The 27,531-nt window shown below is 45.1% G+C and overlaps 1 protein-coding gene across 3 annotated transcripts in view; it reads right to left on the bottom strand.

Annotated features, from left to right (window-relative positions):
- PLXNA2 (plexin A2) overlaps positions 1-27,531 on the bottom strand; it is a 318,604-nt gene that overhangs the window by 57,305 nt on the left and 233,768 nt on the right. For all 3 annotated transcript variants that reach the window (XM_075122021.1, XM_048826414.2, XM_048826415.2), the window contains exons 11-15: positions 26,150-26,246; positions 23,770-23,960; positions 10,920-11,071; positions 5,619-5,736; positions 228-364 (exon numbers count right to left, since the gene is read on the bottom strand). In XM_075122021.1, the coding sequence (XP_074978122.1) occupies positions 228-364; positions 5,619-5,736; positions 10,920-11,071; positions 23,770-23,960; positions 26,150-26,246 (695 nt within the window). The remainder of the gene's footprint in view (positions 1-227; positions 365-5,618; positions 5,737-10,919; positions 11,072-23,769; positions 23,961-26,149; positions 26,247-27,531) is intronic.

Genomic DNA, 27,531 nt, shown 5'->3' with positions numbered 1-27,531 from the left:
TTTGGAATTTTTGGAGGGGACATCATTTTGATATGCAAATCATGGAATGGGATAAAATTAATGTACATAGAATCAACTAATTGCAATGGCAGATTTAACCGCTCTCACAGACAAGATGACATAATGGGATTAATGAGAGGACGGGAGTTTGCAGCTGGAATAGTTTAGAAGCTGCACGCGGGTGGGGTGAAGGGATCACAATACAGACACACTCTGCCCCTTCTTACCCATAGAATTCGCAGGTCTGGTTTCCCAGGAACACAGACACGCTGCTGCCAGCACCCAGGTAGTGGCCACTGATGGTCACCATGGTCCCTCCAGACTCCGGGCCGCGGCTAGGGCTCAGGGAGCTCACCGCTGGATTCTTGAGAAGGAAAGGAAAGAAAAGAAGGTCACTGTTTTTGTCTGCTGGGATCAAGCCAGGATCAGAGCACGCCTGAGGGAATACTGAGACACAGCAGAGAGTCTCCTTATTCTCAGTTCATAGGCCTGGTGCCACAGCTGCCCTGATCAGCTGGGAGTAGCATATGTGGGGAAACTCACCTCAGCATCCACAACCCAATTCAGCTGCCAAATTCTAACAAGTCTCAACTGAGCATGTCCAAACTAGGATTTTTTTTTACCCAAAGGCTTATAACTCAGCTAAATATGGGTGTTCTTCCCCACAGGGAAACAGCAAAAGGCAAACGCTTAACAGGGCAAACTTCCTGCCAAAGTCTTTACTCCAGTTGGTTAGAGTTTGGCAAAGTTATAATCAACAGAAAACAGGGTCTTATAATGGGAAGTGTTGGGCAACCTTAACTATATGTGGCACTATCAGCTCTGCCCATAATACACACAAACCAATAACAAGAATATTGTGGTTGGAGGGTCTATCTTCCATCAGTGACAGAAGGAGTTATCTGGGCATCCCTGGGAGTTTACAGTCCTGTATCCTCTTTGACATCACATCAGTGTTTCTATTGTAACAAAGCCAGTTTTTATACTGCTTGCATCAGCAATGGCTACTTATTCCTTTTAAGAGAATCTGCAGAAAGCAGGTACTTTTTTGTTTTCAGTGAGTGGATATAACCAAATTTTTTCACTATTGCTTCCACCTTACCACTTTATGACTCATCTGCAAACTGGCAGCATCCCGTCTGCTTTCTGTGGGTACTACCTGCTTCATAGTACAGAGTCCACACATTGGATCGGTGCTGTTTTTCCCCATTGCTTTCAAACCTCAGCATATGCTTACAGGTATCAAAGGAACTGCTAGACTGGATTAGACTAGTCCATCTAGGGCAGTATTGTGGCTCTGAAAATGGCTGGTAGTAGATGGTCCATAGGGAAGCACAAGGAACCTCAGAATGGACAAATACGGAATAACCTGCCAAGAAGGGAAGACTCCTCCTCAAACAATTAATGGTTGGCTTATCTCTCTGACCCAATTTTTATCTTCTCTAATGACACCACCAATACAATATGGATTTGAACATTAAAAACAACCTGATGTTTATCACTGGATTATAAATCTGAACCTCGGATACAGCAAAGAGACGCAATTCAGAACTGAATGGACATGCCAACAGTTAAGCAATTGTTTAAATTTCCAACTTCAGAGTGGCTTTCGGTTAAACTTTCCTGGACAGTCCCAGAACTTAACTGAGCTGAAGCTTGACTGGCAAATTGATAGGGACCTGTAAGGATCCACAGTTCCATGCTGATATCAAGATCAACTTCCTAGAATAGTACAGTAATAGTAGAATTAATTTGTCACTGGCTGATAAGAATTTTAATTATTGTAATTTGGGAATTATTACTTCTAGATAAAGTAAGCACTTTGTGTTGAATTCATTCTGTTAAGCTTTTTAAGCACTACCATGAAACCATCTTTATTTTATTTTCTGCAATTTCTCTGTTTTTATCTTTAAAATTCTCTTGATTAATAAAGCTTAAAATTAAGAACTCCTGAGTGGGTGTACTTTAGCTATACAACCCCAAATTCATGAAAAATTACTTATCCGGTGTGTGCTTTATATTCTAATTACTGTAATGTTTTCTCATTGTGGTCACTCTTCTACATATATAAACCCTTTATGAATCCTACCAAGTGCCTGGGACCAGTAAATTGTGGCAAGGAGTTCCAGGGGCTAGCTGTGCATTATGTTAAAAAAAAATCCCTGTATCAGTTTTAAACGTGTCACCTTTTAATTGTATTGGGTGTTGCCTTGTTCAAGCATTACAAGACAGGGTAAAAGGTGTCTGAAAATTCAGGAAGCTTCCAAGAGGTAGCACTCTGAACAGAGTGTAGGTTCTACCCCCAAAAGGTCATTCTCTTAAACAAGTGAAAGGGGGAAGAGCAGGTGCTAGGAACATTAAAAAAAAAATTTCTATAACCTCCCCCTGGCCAAAATGCCAGGGCTGGGATTAGGCAACCATATCGGATTTCCCCATTTCTATCTTGTATGATTCTATGTAAATTATGGGAGATTTACAGATAGGCTCCACCTCTCCAGGTAAAATGGGTGTCACAAAGATGACAGCATAGATCCTGAAGTGTATCAGTCCCCTAATGAGCTCACTAAGACATGAACCCTTTCAAAGTCAGAACAGAACTCTGTTTTAAGGTGCCAATCAATTTTATTACTGTATTTAATGGAGTTTGTGGCTGTGCTATGGGGTGGAAAAAGAACCCCAAATAACAAAAAGAAATTATGTACTTGAAGGTTTTGATGCCTGAGAAAAAGAAATGATAATAAAGGAAGTGCTGAAAAAAATGGACAATGCAAGGAGCAATAATGCTCAGCATATGTTTAATAGGGTGCTGCAAGGTATTACTCCAAGATTAATCTTTGCAATTACTTTCAGCTGAGCCCTGGTTATTATTTAACACAAACCATGAGAGAGTTCCTTCTGCATGGCTAGGGAATTTTCCTTTAAAAATTGGCAATCTGAGAAAGACCAATAAGATGCCCATTGCCTGTTACACTGGAAACTGGAATATTCAGGATAACCCAAGGAACTGCCCAGGAGCAGGGGTCTGCATGGCTAAGGGGTCTGGGAAAGGGACTCAGGGCTTTTCACTTTGAGGCTGCCAGATCATCCAACCCAGGTCCCTACTACAGAATACTATCTGGTAGCTGTTAGTGGTCTGTGGGAAGGGTGTCAGCTCTATTCCCAGTGGGCTGGTGTCTACATCACAGCAACTACTGCCACGCCTGGCAATAAACGAGACCTGTTGTTGGCAGTCACGGGAGAGGCACCAAGGACTCAGTGGGCAATGGAGACTGAACTTCCCTCTCAGCCCTACAGCTTGTGCCTCTAGGTTGAGCCACACTGTTGGGGAAGGTTGTGTTGGTGCATCTCATGTTACAAGAGCCCTGTGCATATACAGAAGGCTTAGTTGACCAGAGCTGAGAGCTTGGCTCCCTTCATTAGCAATGTATTCATACAAAATGTAATTGGGTAATGGGCAAACGTGTTTAAAGCCAGTCTTTATTCAGTAAAGGGCTTAAGCACAGGGTTAGATTTTAACATATGCTTAAGTGCTTGGCTGAACTGGAGCCTTGAATTCAAGTTTCCCTGCCCATAAAATGGAGGATTTTAAAATGTGCTTCTTTTGATAGCATGGAACCCTGATTTTATCATCACAACACTAAAGAAACCTCTTGTGTTTTTAAAGTTTGTAAACATGGAATGATGAGTTTTAATTAAAATTTGTAAAGTGCTTTAAGACTCTCAGGTAACTGGTGCTACAGGAATGGAGCGGACTGCCTTCCTTCTCATTGCCTTCTCTGGTTACACTGATGTTCAGACTCTCTCCTTCAGCAGACTGGTGGCACAATAATATTTTGCACCAGTGCAACATCGTTGAATAAATAAAATCCCAGGGCAATGTGGTGCTCACAACACTGAGAGATGGCAGGAGCTGGCCTCATTTATCTATCAATTAGTTTACAAATTGTGGACAATTGGTAAGTGCTAGCGTTTCACTGCATGCACAGATTCCACTCAGCATAAAATCAATGTGGTTGGATAAAGTGCCCTGTGAAGGCAAAAATGGAGATACAAAAAACCCCAGGTGTGTCTCGCAAGTTTATGAATCAAAAGGCTACTAATTAAATAAAGGAAAGACGCGACAATCACTCAACAAACGGAAATCCACTACCCCAAAGAGTAGCTCTTGATTAAGTGCATGGATGGAATCGACACTGAATTAACATCCTTAGAGGAAGTCATTCGATATCAGGATGCAGAATTACTCCATTCCCAAGGTAGGTTGCAGGAGAAATTTAAATATGTAGAGACAGACAGTAAGTCGGATATATTTAGTATTCACGTGTGAATGATAAAAAATGGCTCGATCAGGCCTTCAGTATCTTAGTTTGACAAAGGTCCCCGGGTAGTGATAAATGGCTCAATGTCTAGTTGGCAGCCAGTATGAAACGGAGTACCCCAGGGGTCGGTCCTGGGGCTGGTTCTGTTCAACAGAACCAGCAGATCGAGGGAAGTGATTATTCCCCTCTATTTGGCACTGGTGAGGCCACATCTGGAGTACTGCATCCGGTTTTGGGCCCCCCACTACAGAAAGGATGTGGACAAATTGGAGAGAATCCAGCGGAGGGCAACGAAAATGATCAAGGGGCTAGGGCACATGACTTACGAGGAAAGGCTGAGGGAACTGGGCTTGTTTAGTCTGCAGAAGAGAAGAGTGAGGAGGGATTTGATAGCAGCCTTCAACTACCTGAAGGGGGGTTCCAAAGAGGATGGAGCTTGGCTGTTCTCAGTGGTGGCAGATGACAGAACAAGGAGCAATGGTCTCAAGTTGCAGTGGGGGAGGTCTAGGTTGGATATTAGGAAACACTGTTTCACTAGGAGGGTGGTGAAGCACTGGAATGGGTTACCTAGGAAGGTGGTGGAATCTCTATCCTTAGAGGCTTTTAAGGCCCGGCTTGACAAAGCCCTGGTTGTGATGATTTAGTTGGTGTTGGTCCTGCTTTGAGCAGGGGGTTGGACTAGATGATCTCCTGAGGTCCCTTCCAACCCTAATCTTCTATGATTCTATGATTCTGAATACGTACAGGGGAGAGCAGCAGGAAGCAACACAATAGATTTATCCCAGTAAATTAAATCCAAAAGTAATGTGTCTTCATTATTCTTCCCCTCCTGAGAAAGACAAAAATTGTGAGCAACATGACACCAGTTCCATGGCAGGATAGTACCTAGCTACAGGCCAAACTTACATTAACATGGTGCTTTTGCTCAGAGGATCTCAAGATATTTTACAAACAGGACCTAATCGAGCTCAACAATTCTGTGAAGCAGGTAAATAGTATCACCTTTTAACAGACAGGGAAAATAAAACAGAGATCTGGGGACGTAAACTTAGGCCAGTGGAAGCCACGGGGGCTCAGCATGTCAGCAAAATCAGACCGCTTGATTAGGTGTTTGGTCAACATCACAGAGAAGAGTCAGTGTTCGAGTCATAATTTGAACTCGGGACTTCCTGGCTTCACATCTCACACCCAAGCCACCAGTCCATCGAAAGCACACTCTCCTAGTATGTGTATCAGTCAAAATCAGAGAAGATCCTTTGGCTTGCCCATCCCTCCCAATGGTTTTGCCCAGGTACTCACCACAAACATGTACTGTTGTGAGGACGTGGCCATGAACTCAGGTTTGCACTCTCCGATGCAGAGGCGCACTGGACCGGAACTGATCCCTGGGAGTGCCTGCCCCATCTCGCACACAATTCTGAAAATATAAAACCCATAAATGAGACCCTAGTAGGTAGACGCAGCAGTGACTTACTCAGCTGGATGGTTCCTTTTCTCCCTTTATTTTGATGCCTGCTGCTCTCCCCTTTCGAAAGAGCTAATTACTGACTATTTTTCCCCCATGTAGTAATTTAAAAAAAAATCAAAATTAGACATAATTATTACAAGCTGTAAATTCCAGAGCAATGCAGAGCACTAATGGCAAATATATTAGCCGGAAGCAAAGTGAGTGTGAAGTCCTCAGAGTAATGAATGAGTTCATTAAGGGAACAGCTCACATTGTGGGTTCCTGTTTAATAAGAAGTGGAGACACTCACTTTAGGAGATGACAGACACAGGCCTTTGCATAGAAGGCAAGTTTGACTACTAGAGAATACTCCTTATACTGATGAAAGAAGGTTAGTGGAACTGAATTGTACGGATACAGTATTCTTCATCTAATCCAGATCAGTACCTGAGGATGTGCTCTCAGGCAGGGAAGGGGTAAAAAATTATGGCATTTTGAATGTGAACATAAGATACTCAATAGAAATGTAATGGATCAGGATGGCGGCTCAGGAAGGCGGCAGGCCGGGAAAGAGGCAGGAAAGAAAGCGTGGCAAGGCACCCCTTCTGCCTCGCTGGACTTAGCGCTCCCTCCTCTTGCAGGGACAGGGCCTGGGGTAAATCAGCCCCACTCTGGAGAGTGTCTGTCTTCCTTCTTTGGGGTTTGTTTCTCAGAGCTTTCCCAGTAGGCCTCGGGGCAGGCCTGAGGAGTGCTGCTCTGCCAAACAAAGGGAAACAAATCTATAAGGCACCGAAACAAAAGGGGAATACCTTTCCCCGGCTCCCTCACTGGGGCAGGTATTGTCCTGTCGCTGGCCCCGGGGTGTCAGTCCTTCCCCTAAACAGGCACTGGGTTTGGGGTGTCTCCCCTATGGGGAGGGGTGCAGTCTCTCACACTGGAGAAGCCTATCTCCCTGCTGCCACCAGTCTTGCAAGTTTGTCCCCCCCTCCAGGTTTTAACAGGTTTCAGGCAGCCCTTAATTGGACTCAGGTGTCCCTAATTGACCTGAAGTAACCCTTTCCCAGCTTGCAGGAGAAAGGGCCTTTAGCGTTCTAGGGCTAACATATCTGTTTCCCCAGACCCTCCTGCAGCTGTCTGGCCTGACTGTCACAAAAGGAAGAGCTTGATCCTGCCCTTGGTTGCATGACACAAATCTACCTCGGTCATGTGCAATACCTGATTTCACCAAGGTTTTGGTTTTCAAAGTGACCTCAGCCGGCATGGATCCTTAGCAATGCCTCAAAAGGGATGCTGCCGGGAGTCATTCCCACTGTGGTGTTGGAAACACAAAATACCAGAGCAGTTTGCTAAAGCCTAGTAAACAGAGAGACTAAAAGTGAACAGCCTAGTCTCACTGACCACACGGACAGGAGTGAGAAAGGTGAACAAAGAGGATCAACTGTGAAAAGCAGATTAAGCAGTAGGTAGGTAAGTGGATGGATAGATGGCATGGGATATATAAATATATTATAGATGGAAAACTCTGCTGCAGTAACTAAGTGGTCCCTGGTGGTCAGTCCCAATAGAAAGGCAAAGGGCAGATGGACCATAGATACTGAACTCCCTACCGGAGCAAGGTTGAAGATATAATGGCCAGGAGATTGTGGGGAAAAGCTTGTACTACCACTGCTTGAACTTATATAAACAGAAGTCTTCAGCCTCTGGAGCGATCATCTGAGCAGCTCTCACCCGTGTTAAACTCACTAGCGAATAAAAAGGATTAAAAAAAAAATCTGTAGACAAAACGCTCAGCTGATGCTAGAAGGCTTAACAAAATACAAACATGCTAGCAAAGAGCCTGAATGTGAAAGCCATTATCACTACACATCAAAATGGGTTTCCTATAGAGACGCTGCCTTTGGAGAACAGAGGCTGAAGTGTCTCTGCTGTGTGCCTCAATTTCCGCGCTTTGCTCTCTCTTCCCCTTTCAACTCAACGGAACTTCCTCCCCGGAGCATCATTTTGCTGCCGCTTCTCCATGAAGGCATGAGCAGCAAGAAGAAAGTACTGTTGTTCTGGCACTGGCTGTCTGTGGGAGATGGGGAATCATGACAGGCTGAGAAAGCGCTGTGTCCCTCTATCAGACAGGGCAGGGGCAAGGTGGTTGTGACTGGGAGATTGCTCCTTGGTGTTGCTGCAGTCTTGAGAGAGAGGATAGTCACTATTCCCTCCACCAGATGGGCAGCCAAAACCCAGGGACTAGTTGCAGAAGCTGCAAAGAAAGGGTGGTGGGATCCAGGTTTTATTCCAAACAGGGGAATAGGGGACACCAGTGCTGGATTTCAGCAAACTCAAGAAAAGATCAAATGACCAAATATTAGCCAGTAACGTGGACCTTTTCATTCCTTAGCTGCCCAAATAATACCTTTGAGTAGCTCCAGAACAAGTAATAGGGCACACGTAATTGCATATACCATCAGGCGTGTTGGGAATGAGGAATGGTGGCACAAGCTGCTATGGTACGTCTGATCTCCGATTCCTAATCCAGGCCAAAATCCCAGCAGGTACCCTCCTACAAAATGATGCACTCGACAGAGCTGTAGGGTGCTGATTACTGGGCTAAGTGGCCCTTTAACCAACATTAACCTAATTGCCAGGTGATAGATTGCATGGCTGGAACATATGGTGAGTCATTACAGTCTCGGAATTCAGTCTGCCCACAGAACCCTTCAGAGGGTCCTTTTATCCGGATTCATCTTTAAAAGGCAGCTCTCATGCTAACACTTGCTGTTATCTGCCCAGGATAAATGTTTTAATGATGTTAACAAACTTCGAAAGCTTAAGAGCTTTAATTAGAATCGTCATTATAAAATCAGGGTTTCATACCATCAAAGGATGGTAATTTTATAATCCCCCACCCCTGATTTCAAAAATAAAATACTACAGTTTTATAGCACAACGGACAGACATCACAGTCTTACAATGGTATGAGTGCACCGCTTTGAGTCAGTGATATAATAAAACAAACAACAACACTAGTACTTTGCACTTCGGTAGCATCTTTCAACCAGCGAGCTGAAAGCACTTTACAAACGCTGCGGCTATGTCTACACTAAGAGCGAGGGGCGTGAACGTGCTGCTCGCATACACGTACTTGAGCTCGCGCTCATCAAGCTCGTGTGAGCATAAAAAAAGCAGCCTCGCCAGGGTAGCTCTGGTACTGGTGGCACAACGGAGCTGTGCCAAGTACAAACCCACCTGAACCTGTGGACACGCACTTGGCATGACTCGGCCACGCCGCCAACGCTGCCTCCCGGGCTACCGCAGCCAAACAGATATTGATACGCACATTAGCTTAATGAGAACCAGCGTGAGTACGCGTACGTCACAACCCGCATGAGTATGCGTACGTCACGACCAGCGTGAGTATGCGTACGTCACGACCAGCGTGAGTATGCGTACGTCACGACCCTACTTCGAAGTCTAGACATAACCTTAGCTGCTCACAGTCCCCCCAGTAAGAACAGTAGCTAATGTTGTTATCCTTATTTTAGAGATGCGGAAACTGAGGTACAGAGTGATTAAAATTGGCCTAAACTGACACAGCAAACGAAGGGAAGACCTTGGAATAGAACTCAAAAATCCTGACTCGCAGTCTCCTGCTCAAACCACTGGACTATATTATTTAAAATAAGGGATCTTCCCAGCCTGAAATCTCTTCTCCTTACCTCCTGGGGTGACCGAAACTCCCATCTCAGTTTACAGTACCAGCATTGCTGACCTGAGCGGCAGGTAACTGAGATGGACTTCACTCAGTGTTTACAAATGCGTAGTCAGGGGAATATGATTGGGATTAAGCCTGACTATCCAAAAGGGAACTCAAACTGAATGTAATCCACCTGAGCTCCAGAGCAATTCTCCTTTGCCCTGGCCTTACAGACAAGTTTATCTTGCTGAGCAGTTCATTGTCCTTTCTGTAAAATCTGTATTTAGTCCACATGAAAGGAATCGAGTCCCCAGGAACAATGTACTTTAGCTAGAGACAGCACAGAAACAGCTCAGGGAGCGGCAGGGTCACCTCTAGGCATGAAATGGGAGCTCAGTCTTCACAGCCCCTCTGCTGGAACTGCCAGCAAGGGGGTGAATTAAAGCTTTTAGTGACAGACACGTCCTCTGCTTTGGGAACTAGACTGAGACCCACCAAACTCATTTCACTCAAGCCATCAAAGAACAACCACTTTCCGTGGCTACAGACCCATGGGCAGATCCATTCTCAGTCCCTTGTGTCTCTCCTCTCTCTCTCCGACTTGCTCTGACAGTGTATCTGTACTTGGCTGCGAGAGCACCTTGCCAGTGCAGCAAAGATTACTCAATAAAAGAAGTTGCTTAACATGTTCCATCTTGCCCACTCTGCATGAATGCATCCCCTGCTCTCGTAGGCATATTGGCACCTTGGCGAAAATAAAACAGAACTCCCCCCGCCCCAAAAAACAAACCCCAACCACCAATAAGAAAAACCTCCACCCCAACCCGAAATGGGGACATACGTTACTTTGGGAGGTTTATTTGCCTGTCCTCTGTTACACGCCTGTTTTCTAATTTTCGGCTGACATTTTTCTCAGTGAAATAAATGAATTGACTCCCGTGGAGGCCTATTCGGATTAAACTGCTGTCACCACCTCGCACGCCTAACAAATGGTTGCCTGCAGCCAGCAGCGTGGGATGCATTCCAACCACAGGAGGGGAGAGGTGGAAAAGCTGAGGGTAAACAGCAAGGTGCTCGTCAGAAAAGTTGCTTAGCAAAGCAGGAGCCGTGGCGCAGAAGGAAACAAAATGCTTAATAAACCTTTAAAAGGGTCGGTTAATCCCTGGGATGAAATCCAAGCGCGTGATCCTTAGCTGGTGTAAACTGGCACAGTGCCATTTAAATCAGGGGCGCTACATCAGTTTATAACCACTGAGGATCTGTCCCCCAAGGCATTACTGCAGCTCTGTAGAGCAGGGAGGAGAGAGGCAGGCAGTGACTGGAGCACGTCTCTGACTCATGGGCTGACTGTGCATTTGCTTTCATCACAAATAAAGGGCTGCTAGATTGGGTGCTGTACACCAAGACGCCAGGAAACCCAAGGCATCCACTACTAGTGAACTCTAAGAGCTGGGCCGAGTGCACTTACTGCTCTGCGATGACGTACTGCTCCTGCAGGGGAGTGCACTGCACCCCCGCCACCTGCACGTTGTGGGCAATCTCTGAGAAATCCAGCCCCAGGTTCACGCCATGGATCGTCACTCGCGTCCCCCCTTCTGGGGGCCCTGACACTGTCAGGATCTGGAGAGGAAACAACATACAGCATCTGCATTACTATTGTCTCTTGGCAGGTGCCTTAAGCCTGCTCATGTCGTGGCACTTTCTTTGCATCAGGTCTGGAGGGATCCCTTGAAGGGCTGGCAGCTGTAACCAACCGACCAGCAGCCTATTAATGCTGCAGACAGGAGGTGAGATCATCCTGCCAACTTCTCCTCACCGTTTCCCACCAGCAGAGGCTGAAGAGATGCAGTGTGGTAGGAAAGAGCTAATCCATTGTACTTCCTCACAGCAATTCTGCTCCTGCAGCAATGGGGATGCTGTGGGCCTGCATGCTGGTAAGTCAGCACAGCTGCATGCAAGAAGCTTGCACAGCCCCTTGGCATGATCCCACAGCACTTACCCGCCAATGACTTACTGTGCCCACATGCACCATTAAGGGCTGCCATTCGCCTCTTCAGCCCATTGGGGGAGTAATGCCAATTAATTCATCAACACAGGGAGATAATGGGGAAATAACCCAGGGATCCTCTCAGACCCACTGGGCTTTGCAGATGGAGCTTATTTACAGCACAGTGGTTCATTCACACAAACACCTAGACTTTACCAGGTCAGGACCTGGGAGAGTCTTCAGATGGTTTCCCCACAAAGCCCAGTGCTTCCTTCACCTGTTTTGCTGTATAATGAATTTTATCGCGCAAGCTGAACACAAGCACCGAACACTGCAACCTACACCATTTCCACTGGGCTCCTCGGGGTGGCCAGAGACTCCCGTCATCATCCCCAGTCCAGCACACCTCTCTCACTTCCATGCCACATAGCACACACAGACATCTTGCAGTCGTCATGGGAGCCAGTGTCTGTGCCTACTGTGTTGGAACCGAAGATGGCCGGAGTGCTGCAGCTGGCAGAGGCCTGAACAATATTAGCAGCAGAAAAGTCTGCTAGAAAGCTGGGGTCAGCTCCCTTTTTATAGACTTATATATAAGATCATAACCTTAAAGAAGTGGGCTGCTGCTTTGGAGAACTTCATTACATTCTGCCTTGGACGGTCTCTGAATTTTAATACCACATTTTATTAGTGAGTAAGGCAATGAGAAGCACTTCAAACAACTCTTTGAAATGCTAAAGGGTGAGGAGTACATTCTAAAGATGTCCATTTAGAGTGTACCTCAATCAGGATTGCCTCCGTTCCAACTGCAATAGGATTTCATTAAAGATCACTCTCACTCCCCAGCCAGTGGCATGCACTAGGATAGTGTGAGGCCATGGGATTGGGACCCAAGAGTCCCAGGTTCTATTCCTGGCTTTTCCACTGGCTTGCTGTGAGGCCTTGGGAAAGTCTCTGTGCTTCAGGTCCTTGTCTGTAAAATGGGGATAAGGATAGAGACTCTCCATTTGTGAAGCACTTTGAGACGGATGGTGAAATCACTAGTTAAGACTAAAGGATTATTATTAATGCAAGATTGACTTAGATCGGTCTTAACCCCCAGCCTTTGGTTACCAGCTCCAGCTTTCTGACCCTCCCACCATCCTACCCAACTTTTCTGACCAGCTGCCCACTTCCCCCAGGATCTCAGAACAGCTTCGTAGGTGGGATCTGCACTGTTAATACACGGAAGGAGATGAAACGTAACACATAAACACTGATAAATCATTCATGTTAGCAAATACAGGCTATCCCACTGTTTCAGTGCCTCATCAAAGCAGCCCTGCATATCATGTTCTATTACATCCCCTTGCTATGGATTTAATTGGCATGTGCCCCACCCCGTGACCTCTATGGATGATCCCTTTTTAAACCTGTCATAAATATAAAGGGAGGGGTAAACACCTTTAAAATACCTCCTGGCCAGAGGAAAAACCCTTTCACCTGTAAAGGGTTAAGAAGCTGGGATAACCTCGCTGGCACCTGACCACAATGACCAATGAGGAGACCAGATGCTTTCAAAGCTGGAGGGGGGGAGAAACAAAGGGTCTGTGTCTGTCTGTATGATGCTTTTGCCGGGGACAGAACAGGAATGGAGGCTTAGAACTTAGTAAATAATCTAGCAGATATGCGTTAGATTCTGTTTGTTTAAATGGCTGAGAAAATAAGCTGTGCTGAATGGAATGGATATTCCTATCTTTGTGTAACTTAAGGTTTTGCCTGGAGGGATTCTCTATGTTTTGAATCTAATTATCCTGTAAGGTATTTACCATCCTGATTTTACAGAGGTGATTCTTTTTACTTTTTCTTCTATTAAAATTCTTCTTTTAAGAACCTGATTGCTTTTTCATTGTTCTTAAGATCCAAGGGTTTGGGTCTGTGTTCACCTATGCAAATTGGTGAGGATTTTTATCAAACCTTCCCCAGGAAGGGGGGTGCAAGGTTTTGGTGAGGATTTTGGGGGGAAAAGACGTTTCCAAACGGGCTCTTTCCTAATAAAATAAAACCGGTTAGACGTTTGGTGGTGGCAGCGAAAGTCCAAGGGCAAAAGGTAAAATAGTTTGTACCTTGGGGAAGTTTTAACCTAAGCTGGTAAAAGTAAGCTTAGGAGGTTTTCATGCAGGTCTCCACATCTGTACTCTAGAGTTCAGAGTGGGGAAGGAACCTTGACAAAACCCCTCCACTTACCTAACACTGGCCTCTATCCACTATCCTCACATATCCACTACCAGCAGTGCAGGAGCCTTCTCCGCAACATCTGCTGCCTCAAATAGCCTCCCTGTATCTTTCTACTCATCTTTCTGTTTTCCGTCTCCTTTCAAATTTCAGCTGAAACTATTTATTTTCTCCCTCACTTATGTTACTTAATTTCTCTCCCTTCACTTCTGCTCCTATTTATTAACAACTCTGAAGCTGTATTATTTAATTTGGCAAAATGTTCTGGGTTGCAACTTGCTATATAGACCATATAATATACAGCTGCATTGTGTTTTAAAATACTTTTTCTCTGCACTGCCTATGTCTCAATTTCTCTCTCTTTGCACTCTGGGCCTTATGACTGAAGGCTTTAATTTATTATCACTGTACAGTCTCTGTTGCACCGCTGCTTTCTGCAACTCATACCACGTAGCATGTCTTGCACCATTTAGCTCTGTAAAGCACCGTGCTTCCAAAGAAGACACTATACAAAAATCAAGTTGTATTGTATTATATTGAACACTGAAAGTCTGGGCTGCTAATGTTTACACATCACCAAAACACAATTCTTGACAGCGTACTTTCCTTACAACTGTAAATTAATTTAAACCCGGTTTATTGCAGTATTTACACTACAGGATCCGTTGATTTATCACACATCCAAAAAACACCCCTGTGGCTTGCCATTTTTTGACCCAACTGCAACTGACAAAACCAGACTGTGTTACCAAACAAAACAACATTTTTTTTTATTTTGATAGTGTCCTGACCTGAAAAATGCCTGAACCAGAATTCCATTCGACCTAGATTTTAGGGGCTGCTAATTGAACAGTTTAGAAATAACTGTGCCAAAGAGCAGCCCCAGGGTTAGGACAGATGCATTCAATTAATTACAGCTGGGGAGATTCAGTCAAAATCACAGAAAGGAGCAAAGTCTTAGAGGTCCAGTTGTTTAGAACTTCGGTGACCTCCTCTGAGCAGAACTGGACCTGGCCTGTGCACTGTACGATGCATTTGCAGCTGCCATGTTGAGACGGCGGCGGCAGCTGGATTTTGGGTTTTTATTACATGCAATGTAAAGAACCTTTACTTATGCGGATGCACAACCCAATTATGCACAGCAAGTCTGACCTGAGGCTGCTGCTGACATCACAGGCTCTCTTGAATTTCAGCGACAGCCAGTCACACTTGGAGGATGCATGAACTGGAGACAGGAGATTCTCGTTAAGAATAATCTCATTTTCTGTTCTGAGATGCAGAAGGAAACAGTTCCCATGTAACAAGACCATCTCATTCTATTTAATACCTCTTCCCATGTGTCTACGTTGTTATACTGTGCTCATCACCATGATATTTTAGGTTTCAGAGTAGCAGCCGTGTTAGTCTTTATTCGCAAAAAGAACAGGAGGACTTGTGGCACCTTAGACACTAACAAATTTATTTGAGCATAAGCTTTCGTGAGCTACAGCTCACTTCATTGGATGCATTCAGTGGACTGTCCGATGAAGTGAACTGTAGCTCACGAAAGCTTATGCTCAAATAAATTTGTTAGTCTCTAAGGTGCCACAAGTACTCCTTTTCTTTTCATGATATTTTACTTATCTCTTGCTAAGACAAATCCAGACTGTCACAAGAACATCTGTTATCAATTAAAACGGGATTGGGAGTAAGCACTCCTGGGTTCTGTTCCCAGCTCTGCAACTGCCTCATTGTGTGGCCTGAGCAAGTCACTTCCCCGCTCTCTGCCTCAGTTTCCCCATCTGTAAAATGGGACATTGATGCTGATCCTTTTGTGCAAAGTATACTGAGACTATTAGGTGAAAGTATGATGTTTTGCATTTGCACAGATCCTATCTTCATAAAAGTGCAGAAATATAACCAAAATGACAGGAGAGATGATATTATAAAGCCTGGAGTAGCTGCACCAGTGCAAACTCCTACTGTACATAGGCAAAGCCGCTGTTCGTACTGGTGCTACTTACTCCAGCTTGGAACCAGGGTAAGCTGCAGCAAAGCAAATCACAGCTTACCCTGTTTGCACTGGTGTGGTGACACTGCGGCTGGAATCAGGGCAAATCCTCAGTGCAGGTCAGTGTGTTCTGCACTATCCAGCCTTCTCCTGGGCAGTTCAGATATTAGAGGTCCATTACCCCTGTAAGGGGTCAATATTCAAGTTTACTATTTTAAATGGAGTTATCAAGCAGTTCAGTTTAAACACAACACTGGATTAGTTTATAATAAAAAAAATAAAACAAAATGAGAGAGAGAGTTTAAGTGAGAACAAGTATAAGGTATTAAAGTCAGAAATGGTTAAAAGAGAAATAAAGATAAACCATTTCTGGTAGCTAAAACTTAACAAGCTAGACTTAGTTCAAGGTAAAATCCTTACCACAGATCGCAGCAAAAGGGCTGACCAAATTCTCAGGTCAGGAACTCCCTTAAGTCAGAGGGGTGGTTCCTTTGTCATCTTAGGTGAAAGAGAGATGGGGAGAGAAAGCTTGGGGAGTTTTTGCCCCTCGGTTTTATAGTCCAGTCACCCTTTGAATTGCATTTTCTTGAGGGTTACCCTTGATAAAGTGCCTTCCAGCTGTGAGGACGGAGACATGGAATCTTATGGTGAAAGACGTTCCATGTTGTTTGCTAAAATGCAGATCGACCTGTTCCTGCCCCACTTTGTTGCCAAAGAATGGCCAATTGACCACTGACTACCAATTAACTTTGATGACACCCCAGTTCACCCCGTCCCCAGACTTGTCTGGTAAACACACAGTCGGCATAATTTCAGCTTATGTTCTTAACTCTTAATACAAATTACGTACATACATCACACAAGCATATTGATGATCACTGTGTTATTAGTTTTTAAATGATACCTCACAAGATATATTGTGCACAAAGATTACAATAATGTGTAGGGTGTGAATACAGGGGTGCGCTGGGTCACAGATAGGTATTACTGAACCTATTTTATAGACAGGGAAACTGACACAGCGAGCAGCAGGGATTTATCTAGGGTCACCCCACAAATCAGTGGCAGAGCCAGGACAAGAACCCAGAAGTTTTGACTCCCAGTCACCCCTACACGAACCATCAGACCCCATTCCCCTCTCAGAGCAGGGAACAGAACCCAGGAATCCTGATTCCCAGCTCTCCCGCCCTTACCTACCATTAGAAAGTGTTCCCTCCCCTAAGGTAGAATCCAGTTTCTTTAGCATCATTAATGTTTCCTGTCACCCCAGTTGTATGGTTCACTATTTCCAATGTAAAACAACACAGAACTACAAAAAATAGGGTCTGCGTGTGGGATGGAGATGTGTCTTGCAGCTGATCCTAAGGATGTCCTTGCTAAAGTCAGAGGTGAGCCAGACAGTCCTGCAGTATAAGTGACTATGATACCACGTCACACTCAGCATCAAAGACACAATGAAAAGGGTAGGAGTCCCAGCCAAGCAAAGAGTGGCAAAAAAATTACCAAAGTGTCATTTACCTTCTTTCTTTTCTTTTTTTGTCCTTTTATTTTTATTATGATGTTCTAAGCTGGCTGGATCCCAGCTGTTGAGCCCAGCAGGTACCCAGCACATAAAGCATCCCTAGCTCCTCATCCCGGCATGATCCCTCCTTGTCTCTGTCTTAGCTGATAGCACATTCAGAACCTAATTGTTATCTCAGCAGAGCAACTCCATTATTCAGCCTGACACTACCCCCCTTTAGTTGTTTGTTGCAGTGATGTTATATTAATGAGGCCTGCAAATAAATGAATAGGAGATCAGAGAGTTGCTTGTTCTCAAGAAAACTGCTTTTTTATTTATCACGGAGGCTGCAGACATTAGGGAAGTTTTATGCTGTTAAAGAAGGGACACTGCCGATGGAAGCAAGGGCATGAACTCAGGTCCTATAAATGGAAGGACTGTATGTTAACTATAATTCATTTCCTTTCGTTTCAGTGACAATATGGTTTCTCCTTGGCATTTACACATCCCCCCGTGATGCTGGGAACCTGGATGCAAGAGCACTGGGTTAGAGTATGAGAACAAGAGTGCTGAACTGACTGGAGAGAAGGAAGCTAACTGCAAACAGGATAAATGGTGAAGAGTCTTTCAGTGGGAATGATCCAAGAGCTTAGTTACACGGGCCAGTATAGGGGGCCAAACTCGGCGCTCTGTTCCACTGGTGCAACCCTGTTGGACCCTACACTAACGGTCTGTCTGTAGGCGCCCCTAAAACTCAGACCCCTGAAAATGGAACACATTGATTTGTCAGCACAAGCAGAACTGTATTGTCTGCTAGTGTCAAGCTCAGAGTCCACTTAGGTCAATCCCCTAAGATTCAAACCTTCCCTGGAGACACCCCTCATGCCTCCGGCTTTGAAGGAGACACACAGGCCGGGTTATGGAGACAACCAATCTGCAATAACCACAGCTAAGCTATACTCTCTTTTTCTTGGACGGAGACCGCCAATATTACTTTCCAAGTTGGACAGCGATAAAATATTCTATGGCAGTGCCCAGCCCACAGCTAGCATGAACGCTGCAGGGATGGAATCTCCAGCTCAGATCCTGGGCAGCTTAGCTGCAAGTTGTTTTGTGGTTTTATTTCTCCTGCCTAACTCAAGGAGAAGAAAATAAGACTTCTTAAATGTTACAACTGTCTGAATCATTTAGTATGAGGGAAACTGCCGGCGGAGCCTATTTTGCTCCTGGCGTCTTGTAACCCAGCCTTGTGCAAACAGTACAAATGCTTGTTGGAAAGAAAGTTGTGTTGAAGGGGGAGAGGGGAGAAGTTTATTTATTGTTAAAAGATTATTGAAAAATAAAAAAGGAAACAAAACGCCTCTGAGATAACAGGTCTCTGATCCCATCAGGCTGGAATCATCGGGGTTAACATCACATGGCATCAGATGGAAGCAAGCAGGCGGTGCTCTCAATTCAATGGCTACATAACCAAGGTGACATTCACCCCTGGGCAAAGGAGCAGCGCGCACAACCTCTGCACCACTTAAGTTCACCTTAAGCCTAAATTTAAGCATATGCTTAAGGGTTTTGCTGAATCAGGACCTAAGTAAACACAAGGGCCTTAAACCATGGTTCAGTGAGAGTTAAGAGCCACAGGGGCCTTGTGCTTTGTGCCCAGAGTGAAATTTGCACAGGGAGTGATCGTTGTCGGTGCCTTGAGAGGTTTTTGTTAATTCCCTGTATGCCCTTTTTATTTTAAATTAACAGACACTGCCTGTGGAAATTCTGCTGCCATGCCACCTGAGCCAAGGCTGCTGCAACTTAGAAAGACTTCCAAGCTGGCAGTGCCTCCTGGTTATTAGGAAAACAAGTCAAATGAGCTTGGGGACGTCTAAGTAGCCACACAAGGACATCTCACCCTAAGATCAAGCATGGAGCCCCTTACCTGGGTGATCCAGCTCCGGATCGACCAGTTCTAGATGACCAGAACAGGCCTTCACCCATCAGGGGTAGGTAAGCAGAGTACCGTGCTGCTAGGTGAGGTGAATCTTTTGAGTAAGCCCTTACAAATTAAGGTTCAGTCTATCGAGGCACCTTTAATAAAGCCAGGGCTTTGTCCTTTGCCAATTTCCCCACTCCTCCCACCAATGTGTTTGTACACCAGCTGGTTGCCACAGGGGTGGCTGCATTTCATCAGCGGCAGTGCACATTCCGTACGGCGCTTTGAGATCAGTGATGCTGAAAAGGCATCATGGAAAAATAATACATTATTCAGTCGCCAGTGAAATCAACCCGTCCCTGTAGACTGGGTAAGGTTATAGCACAACTTATTCCCTCACAATATCTGGGGCTCTCATGAGATAACCATTCTGGATTCCTGTCTGTGGACATGAGTATCTAACTCTATGGTGATAACTGGAAGAAGCATAAGCGCAGACACTGAGTCTGTACTCGTGTGTGCATGTCCATGCATGCACCTGTTGGAGTGGCTGAGCTCCAGCAGAAGGGTGAGCTGGAGGAAAAATTAATGTTCAGAAGTTCAAATGTTAGATAAGGAGAATATTGCTAGATGAGAGACTTTCACTTGCCCATACTAGAATCTTATGTATTCACTTGACAAGGCTCTGCTACACCAGCGTAAACCCTGAGCAGCTCCACTGAAGTCAAAAGCGTGACTCCAGATTTGCAAAGGGAAGAATACAGCCTCTTCTCTCTTTCACTCTGCTGGAAAACGTAGCATTGCCTGAATCCTCCTTTTCTGTTGAGGTTAATGTTTCTCATGATCTTAAACTACAGGGAGTTAGTGAGCTTACATAGAGCTGGAGAAAGCATTAAATAGGAAACCAATGAAAACTTGTCACAATGGGTCAGGAGTCCTGTGGCACTTCAATTTGCCAAGGGTTTCCTTTTCTCTAGGTCGAGCTAACTATGAGCTCAGATGCACCCTGGTGGCTGCTGTCAGGGACAGCCATCAGTGATTCCAAGGGGAATTTTATTACAGCGAAGGTGCTAGGGGAAAAAAGGGTGACTGATGAGCTCCTAACCCGGCTTTTATATAAATCAAGAGACTCTTGGACTGCTCCCTGTTGGGGGAGGCCTAGAACACACTCTCCTGGGGTGGATCTGTCAAAACCAAGCTACAGCCTGTAAAATAATCCGAAACTGAAGTTTGATTTAGGAGAGGCAGTAATCCCTGAACTCATTCCACCAAGCTCCGCTGCTTGATTTCTTAACCTGCTGATCTCTTTGCACAATCAGCACCGCCATTATCCTTGCTTTTCTACAGCCCTGCCAACCTAGTACATTTTAGTCTCTAAAAACCAGCAGTGGTGAAACTGTACAAGAGATAGGGATGCAAGATCTTTTCGGTTAAAAGCTGTGATTTGACTGGCTGGAAGGCATCTGGAGGGGGCCACATACCAGGCTCCAACAACAAAGGATGACATGATAGGGCCCAAGTATGAAAATCACCCGTGTTTTCATAAGACAGACAGGGTGGGGAGAGTCAGGGACGGGGGTTACTGAACTTGGGTGCCTAACCAGAGTCTCTGCCAGAGACACAACATCCATGCAGCTATTTTTAGTGCACTAGCTCAAACCCTGCTACCGCAAGTCAGTCTACCCAGGCTGACTTCCAGCTGCAGTGTAGACTTACCCACAGAGACCTGAGCACAGGACTGGCAGTTAGGATCTCCCCACCAACTCCCTCTGTGGCCTAGGACAAGTCAAACTCTTTGGGCCACATTCAGCCGTGGGGTGCAACCCCACAAATCTGCCCCAGTGCTTAATGCTTGTTTTCTCCCCTTCCTCTTGGTCAAAGGAGGATAATGATATTTACCCGTCTCACCAGGGGTTGTGACCATTAGCTAACGTCTGTGAAGTGTTCAGCAGAGGAACAGCATCACATAAATGGTAAATATTATTTTGTTTTTAGAAAAGCCCTTGTGTCGGTTTCTTTCTCACAATTTGATGATGATGGAGTGAAATTAATCAGAACCTGACACCTTATAATAATAAGTGTCCTTTCTTGTCAAAAAGTAACAAATTGAAGCATGAACAACAACATTGAGAGCACAAGGAGGGAGTGAAATGATTTAAGGGGGAAGAGACGGAATGAGGAAAGTGAAGCTGAGGAACAGCTTCCGAACCATCACAGGTGTTAGTCTGTAGAGTGTCCTCCAAAGGGCAGTAGTGAAAACACTGACTTGTGAGATGCACCCCACGTCTACACAGCAAAAGCTGTGCATAGGCGAACCTACACGACACAGCTACAATAGCTGGATTCAAGCTAACAATAGCAGTGAAGACAGCGCAAGCTTTAAGGCAGGCTATGAGTGGAGGCCATACCCAGGGTGTCTGCTGGGCTTGTACTACCTGCGCTGAAGGCCGTGCCGTGGTGTCCTCACTGCTACTGTTACTCACACTAGCTGGATTCAAGCTAGTTTGGGTAGGCTAGCTTGTGAAAAGCTTCTGCTGTGTCGATATACCCCTAAAATCCTGGGATCAGAGAGAAAGCACCGCAGAATAGACTCTAGGGAACTACTATCCTGCAGGATTCATAAGAGGAGACGCCCTGATTTCAGTCAGGTGCTGATGTACCTGCACCCATGCAAACCCTCAGTGTAGACAGGCAACGGGTACTTGCCCTGGGGCAGCTTACTCCTAGTTAAAACCAGGCTAAGCTGCACGGTTACAAATGGCTGCTTGTAGCAGCTTGCCTTGTTTACATCAAGGGTTTGCACTGATGGCAGTAATGGCCAGAGCAGTAACCTCCCCTTCTAACTTCTATGAGTCTGTGAAAGAGGATCTCACATTTTAATTTGCTAGTAAGTTGAACCCAGCTCTGCAGACTAAACAGATATGCTTAGCCATCCATTTAATGAGAACATAAGAACATCCACACTGGGTCAGACCCAAGGTCCATCTAGTCCAGTATCCTGTCTTCCGACAGTGGCCAATGCCTGGTGCCCCAGGGGGAATGAACAGAACAGGGAATCATCAAGTGATCCATCCCCTGTCGCCCATTCCCAGCTTCTGGCAAACAGAGGCTAGGGTCACCCTCCCTGCCCATCCTGGCTAACAGTCATTGATGGACCGATCCTCCATGAATGTATTTAGTTCTTTTTTGAGCGCTGTTATAGACTTGGCCTTCACAACATTCTCTAGCAAAGAGTTCCACAGGTTGACAGTGCGTTGTGTGAAGAAACTTCCTTTTGTTTGTTTTAAACCTGCTGCTTAGTAATTTCATTTGGCGGCCCCTAGTTCTTCTGTAATGAGAAGGAGTCAATAACACTTCCTTATTTACTTTCTCCACACCAGTCATGATTTTATAGACCTCTATCATATTCTCCCCTTAGTTGTCTCTTTTCCAAGCTGAAAAGTCCCAGTCTTATTAATCTCTCCTCGTACAGAAGCCGTTCCATGCCTCTAATCATTTTTGTTGCCCTTTTCTGAACCTTTTCTAATTCCAATTTTTATATATTTTGAGATGGGGTGACCACACCTACATGCAATATTCAAGATGTGGGCGTACCATGGATTTATACACAGGCAATACAATTTCCATTCTAACCACTGAAATACACAAATACATGGCATTGTTCTATGAAGATCTGTATCAAAATTTAAACCCTGAGGGCTCAAGGCCTGATCCACACTTAGAACTTGCACACCTAGATGTTCTAATGGTCCCCTCTAGCCTTAAACTCTATGATTCTAGGACAATGATTTATTTAAAGTAGTGCAAACCCCCTGTGTGAACAAACTTATTTTGGTGTTAACCAGACTAATATTGGTTTAGCTTAAGGCCACTATGAACAGCTCTCTGCTAAATGGAAAATAAGCCACTCAAACCATAATAATGAATTTGCAGGGTTTAACTAAACCTATTTAAAAACTGATTCAGGTTAAACTGGTGCAGCTTGTGTGTAGACAAGGCCTGCATTAAATTGGTGCAAGTTTGTGCGCTGAGAAGGCCTGATTGTCCCTTGTGCAGCCATTCTGATTTGGTAACATTTTATGACCTCTTTACACACATTTTGCACAGGGGCAAATGGCAACACATAGTGCAGGGCAATGGAGAATTAGACCCTAAATTTGTATTAGAAACCAGCAAAGCAAGAAATCAAAGGCTTCCTAGACTCAACACTCTGATCTGGCGCCGAGAGCCACCACCAACAGTACAAGCATCACCCCAACAACTGCTTTACAGTTAATAATTCCTCCAGGAGACACCTCATATACGGTCTTAACTCCCTCGCAGGTGTGTAATCCAGAGAAGTCAATTATAGACTAATTACCTCCCTGGTTTAATTAGTATCCAAGGAGCAGGGCATAGTGGGCACCCCAGTGCTGAGGGCACATCCAGACAATGACAGAGGGAGTGGTCAGCAGCGAGGGTGTAACCCCTGGTCACATGCTAAGGAAGCAACACATTCATTCTGCAGGAAGCACTGGAGTGTGTTATTCATTCTTCTTCAGTGCAGAATGGAGGATATCTTGTATCTGGGCCAGAAGGGACGCAGCCAGGAACAGACACAAATCAGTCTGGCATTTCAAGCATGATGAGGTTAAACAGAATGGGCCAGGGACAACAGCTAGGCGGACGATAGATAGGCGGATTCGCTGTGGCTGGATTCTCTTACCTCGGTGATGCGGGGATTGGAGCACTTGACGTTCCTGCTGGACCAGTCGAGCCAAGGGTGAATGGGGAAACTGCAGTGCTGCCGGAGGGTGCATTTGGCCTCTCCACTGCACCAGCCGCATTCAAACTTCTGATCTGCTTTCAGGCACAGGCCGCAGCTCTCCCGCTGGGCTGCGCATTTGTACAGGTGAACTGTGGAGAAGGAAGAGGCGTGGACTGAGCACTGATCTGGAGATTAAATCTTCAGAACCAAAAGAGCTACATCTGCTTATAGTATCGGTAGAGATGAAGACAGCCCACAATCCCCCTTGACTGATGAAGAGAAGAGACAACCTCATCGGGCAGTGGTGGAGATGCTTGAAAAAGATGTGTGTGTGTGTGTGTGGGGGGGGGAATAGGCGCTGAAAGGTTGCTGACTGATATATCTGCCTTGTACCTAAATGGCTGTAAATATTCTGCATAGCTCGTGGGGTAGCGTCCCACACATTTGTTTTTGAACTAGCTGATCGGTCCCTGCCTCTCGCTCTCTAACTCAGCTGTTTCTGACCGCCCTGACCACCGCAGACGCCCAGGTGACTAGCACCAGCTGGGACATAAGCAGCACTGTTGCAAAGCTGGACAGCACAGTTGGAGAACCACAGGGAACGTTCGTCAGGCCCATCAGAGCCACGCACGGTTTTGTTGGCAATGGAGCTCTTAAGCCTTCTCATTCCCACTTATCCTTTTTCCAGATGTTCTTAGACATTATTGCGCCGATGCTTGCTTTGGAAGGCAGCTTTGAAAACTTCTTTGTTTAGTTTACTCCATTGACCTAAACCAAGAAAGAGCTCATTGAAACAATGTCTCCATTTCCAGGGAGCTTGGCAGGGTCTCCAACAGGACTCCAATGTATCAGGTTCCTCTGAAAATTTCAAAGCATTCAAAAGCAAAATATAGCTCCTACACGGACAAACAGGAACCTGTTAAATTGATGTCCCTGCTTCAGCAAAATGGGACTATTAACAGGTATTCTTTTCAGGGGGCTCATCTACTGCTTTCAGTCTATTTTGCTCTGCAATACACTAGATTTTGTCACACAGCCATTTATTCTGGTACCAGCTCTATTTTCCTATGGCATTCCTCCTATAGCTGGAAGTATAACAGGTTTCTTTCTTTATCAGGGCTTGGCTGCACCGGCTTGTTTCAGAGCAGGGCAAATGTAGATTTTCTACAGGTCAGATCTTTTAACAGGTCTTTTATAAAAGGAGTGTTGTGGCATCCAGAAGCAAAGTCCACATAATGAAATGCAGTATCCATATGGACTACTGCTACATATAAGAAGTTACTGAGCATATAATAAGAGGTACATACAAAGCGCACACATGAATTTTCACAGGCTCGGAGGTTTTAGACCTAATATCCTGGTTAAATCTACTTCCCTAAAATTATCACAGGCAATTGCATTTGAGTGGTGGGCAAGTGGTATTCCCATGTACAACTTGTAAAACACTTGGGGATCCTACAGGGTGAAGGATGCTATATAAATACAGAGCTGTAGGGAGACCCAAGCTTGCTTGGGCCAAAGAGACTGAGCTACCCTTATTTTTAGAGGTGATGCCGCTAGGTTAGGGTTGATATGCCTTGGTAAGTCAGTGTATCAAGAGAAACTTGGACTGCTGCTGCCCACGTTGTGTGGAGAGACAGAGGGGCTTGCAGTCTGTGGGGCTGTCAAACTAGCATATTTCTGGAGAATTAAATATACTTAATTGAAAATAAAATCCAAAGGTGAAGTTGTTGCTGTTGCAGATTTCTAGTCACTTATTATTTACGCTGATTGCAAATTATTCTCTCTCCCTGCACTCCTATGCCTGTTAAGTTCATGCACCATTCCCCTTGTTGAACTATGCAGCACTATTGTACAAGTGTGTCCCTCTGGGATTCCCAGATTTCAGTGCCAAACCTGAAAACCTTTGCCACAACCCTGTGGATGCGAGTGCAGGAGGAGGTCATACTGACCGGTGACAGAGGGGTCTGAGGCAGCCGCATGTGGCAGAGATGTCTCTGAGCTGGCTGCTGGTCAATGTGTTTAGTAAAGGCTTCCTTTTTGCAGTGCACAGGCTGCTTTTACTAAGGGCCAATTCTGTAATGCTGAGGTTCTGGGCCATGGCTAACTGCGGGCTGGAAATCTGGGCAGAGTTCACACTGGGATCAGAATGGTGCTGGGTACAACGGTGGTGTAACTTGGCTGTGACTAACAGAGTTCTAGCCCAGTCTTCCTGTGAATAGAAATTTATTTTTCTAGAAATGGGCTTGACCACACACTCCCCCAAGCCCTTATCAGGTCCCCTCCACCTCATGACCCAAGGATAAGACCCTGCAGCAGTAAGCCGAGCACCCATTACCTTTCAAATCCTCTGGGTTGTCAATAATGAAGTTTCCATTCCACACCACAGCAAAATCCACTGCTAAGTTGCTTATGTCCATCCCGTCATAGAGATACTAAGGAACAAGATAAGAAACACGTTTAGGGGATGTGGTCGGGAGGATGCATCAGGAAGAGATACCATGAAGGAAATTTTTTTTTTTTTTAATAACCATGACAACTTTTTGCTTAAAACACATGTGATGATGTCTGAGTGACCAACAATTCTAACTCTCAGCTCTAGGATCCTGCTTTGAGTCCACACAGTGAGACTCATTTCTCCTTGCCAGGGAAAGATAATTAAAATGAGTTGATGGATCCTGCAAAAGGTAATAGATTAATTGTCCCAGACACACTGGTTTTTCTCATAAATACAGCCCCACTATTTAATGAGACCAGACTGAGGCTCTACACAGTGGCACTTCTGCTCAGGAGACAGATTGGGCCAACTTTCCGTCTAACCACCACACTCCCTCAATGGAATCAGGAATGTACAAATGTGCTGCAAAGATCTGACAACTTACTACAGAAATATTTCAGTCAATGTGCTCTATTCAGGGTGGAGAGGAGCTTTCTAAGTCACCAGCTCAAATCCAGATGAGGGTAGCACGGACTGGAATTCCTGACTCTCTGACGGATGCCCAGGGGCCATACAGATGAGTTTGGAGGTCTCAGACCATTCTCCTAGTGGACACTTCACAAGTGCCATAATCATAATTAGCACATATTGGGCCCTATGCTGGCAGTCTTTGCAGATAAACCAGTGAGTCCAATTATCCAACAAGGAAAATGTGGATGGGACTGTAAAAAGCAAGCATATTAAAGAAACTCCACCAAAACACTTGACTATGTAGTGTTCCCCCCGCACAGATAATTTATCCACATCTGTTCCACATCAGCCCTCATGCTGTCAAGCATGATGTGACCGGAATGGAATAAGTACAGGAGCAGACTCACGAGGTCCAGCGTTCTAATCCCCACTCTGACACTAGATCACTGTGTAGTCTTGGGCAAGTCACTTGTAGACACACAGAAGTTGCACTGGTTTAATGTAGATCTACTTATACTGGTTTAGCGTGCCCATATACATTTCCCAGTGTGAGCTAAATGATACAAGCCTGGATTAAACAGATATCAAAGTGGCCTCACCCACATAGAGTTGCTCGGGCTTAACTAAATCATTATAAAACCACACCTTTAATTATATTGGTACAACTCTGTGTGCAGACTAGCCCTTAACCTTCTGCCTCCAGTTTCCCATTTGTATAAAAGGATAATAGGATCTCCCTAAAGCAGGGCTGCTCTGAGTATTTGTTAGGTAATGTTTATAAATCACTTCGGATAGGAAAAGGGCTATTTAGT

This window comes from Caretta caretta, chromosome 21 (genome assembly GCF_965140235.1).
Source record: "Caretta caretta isolate rCarCar2 chromosome 21, rCarCar1.hap1, whole genome shotgun sequence".
NCBI lineage: Eukaryota > Metazoa > Chordata > Testudines > Cheloniidae > Caretta > Caretta caretta.
Note: the sequence above shows the minus strand (reverse complement) of the source record. Positions and strands in the feature narration are given on the sequence as shown.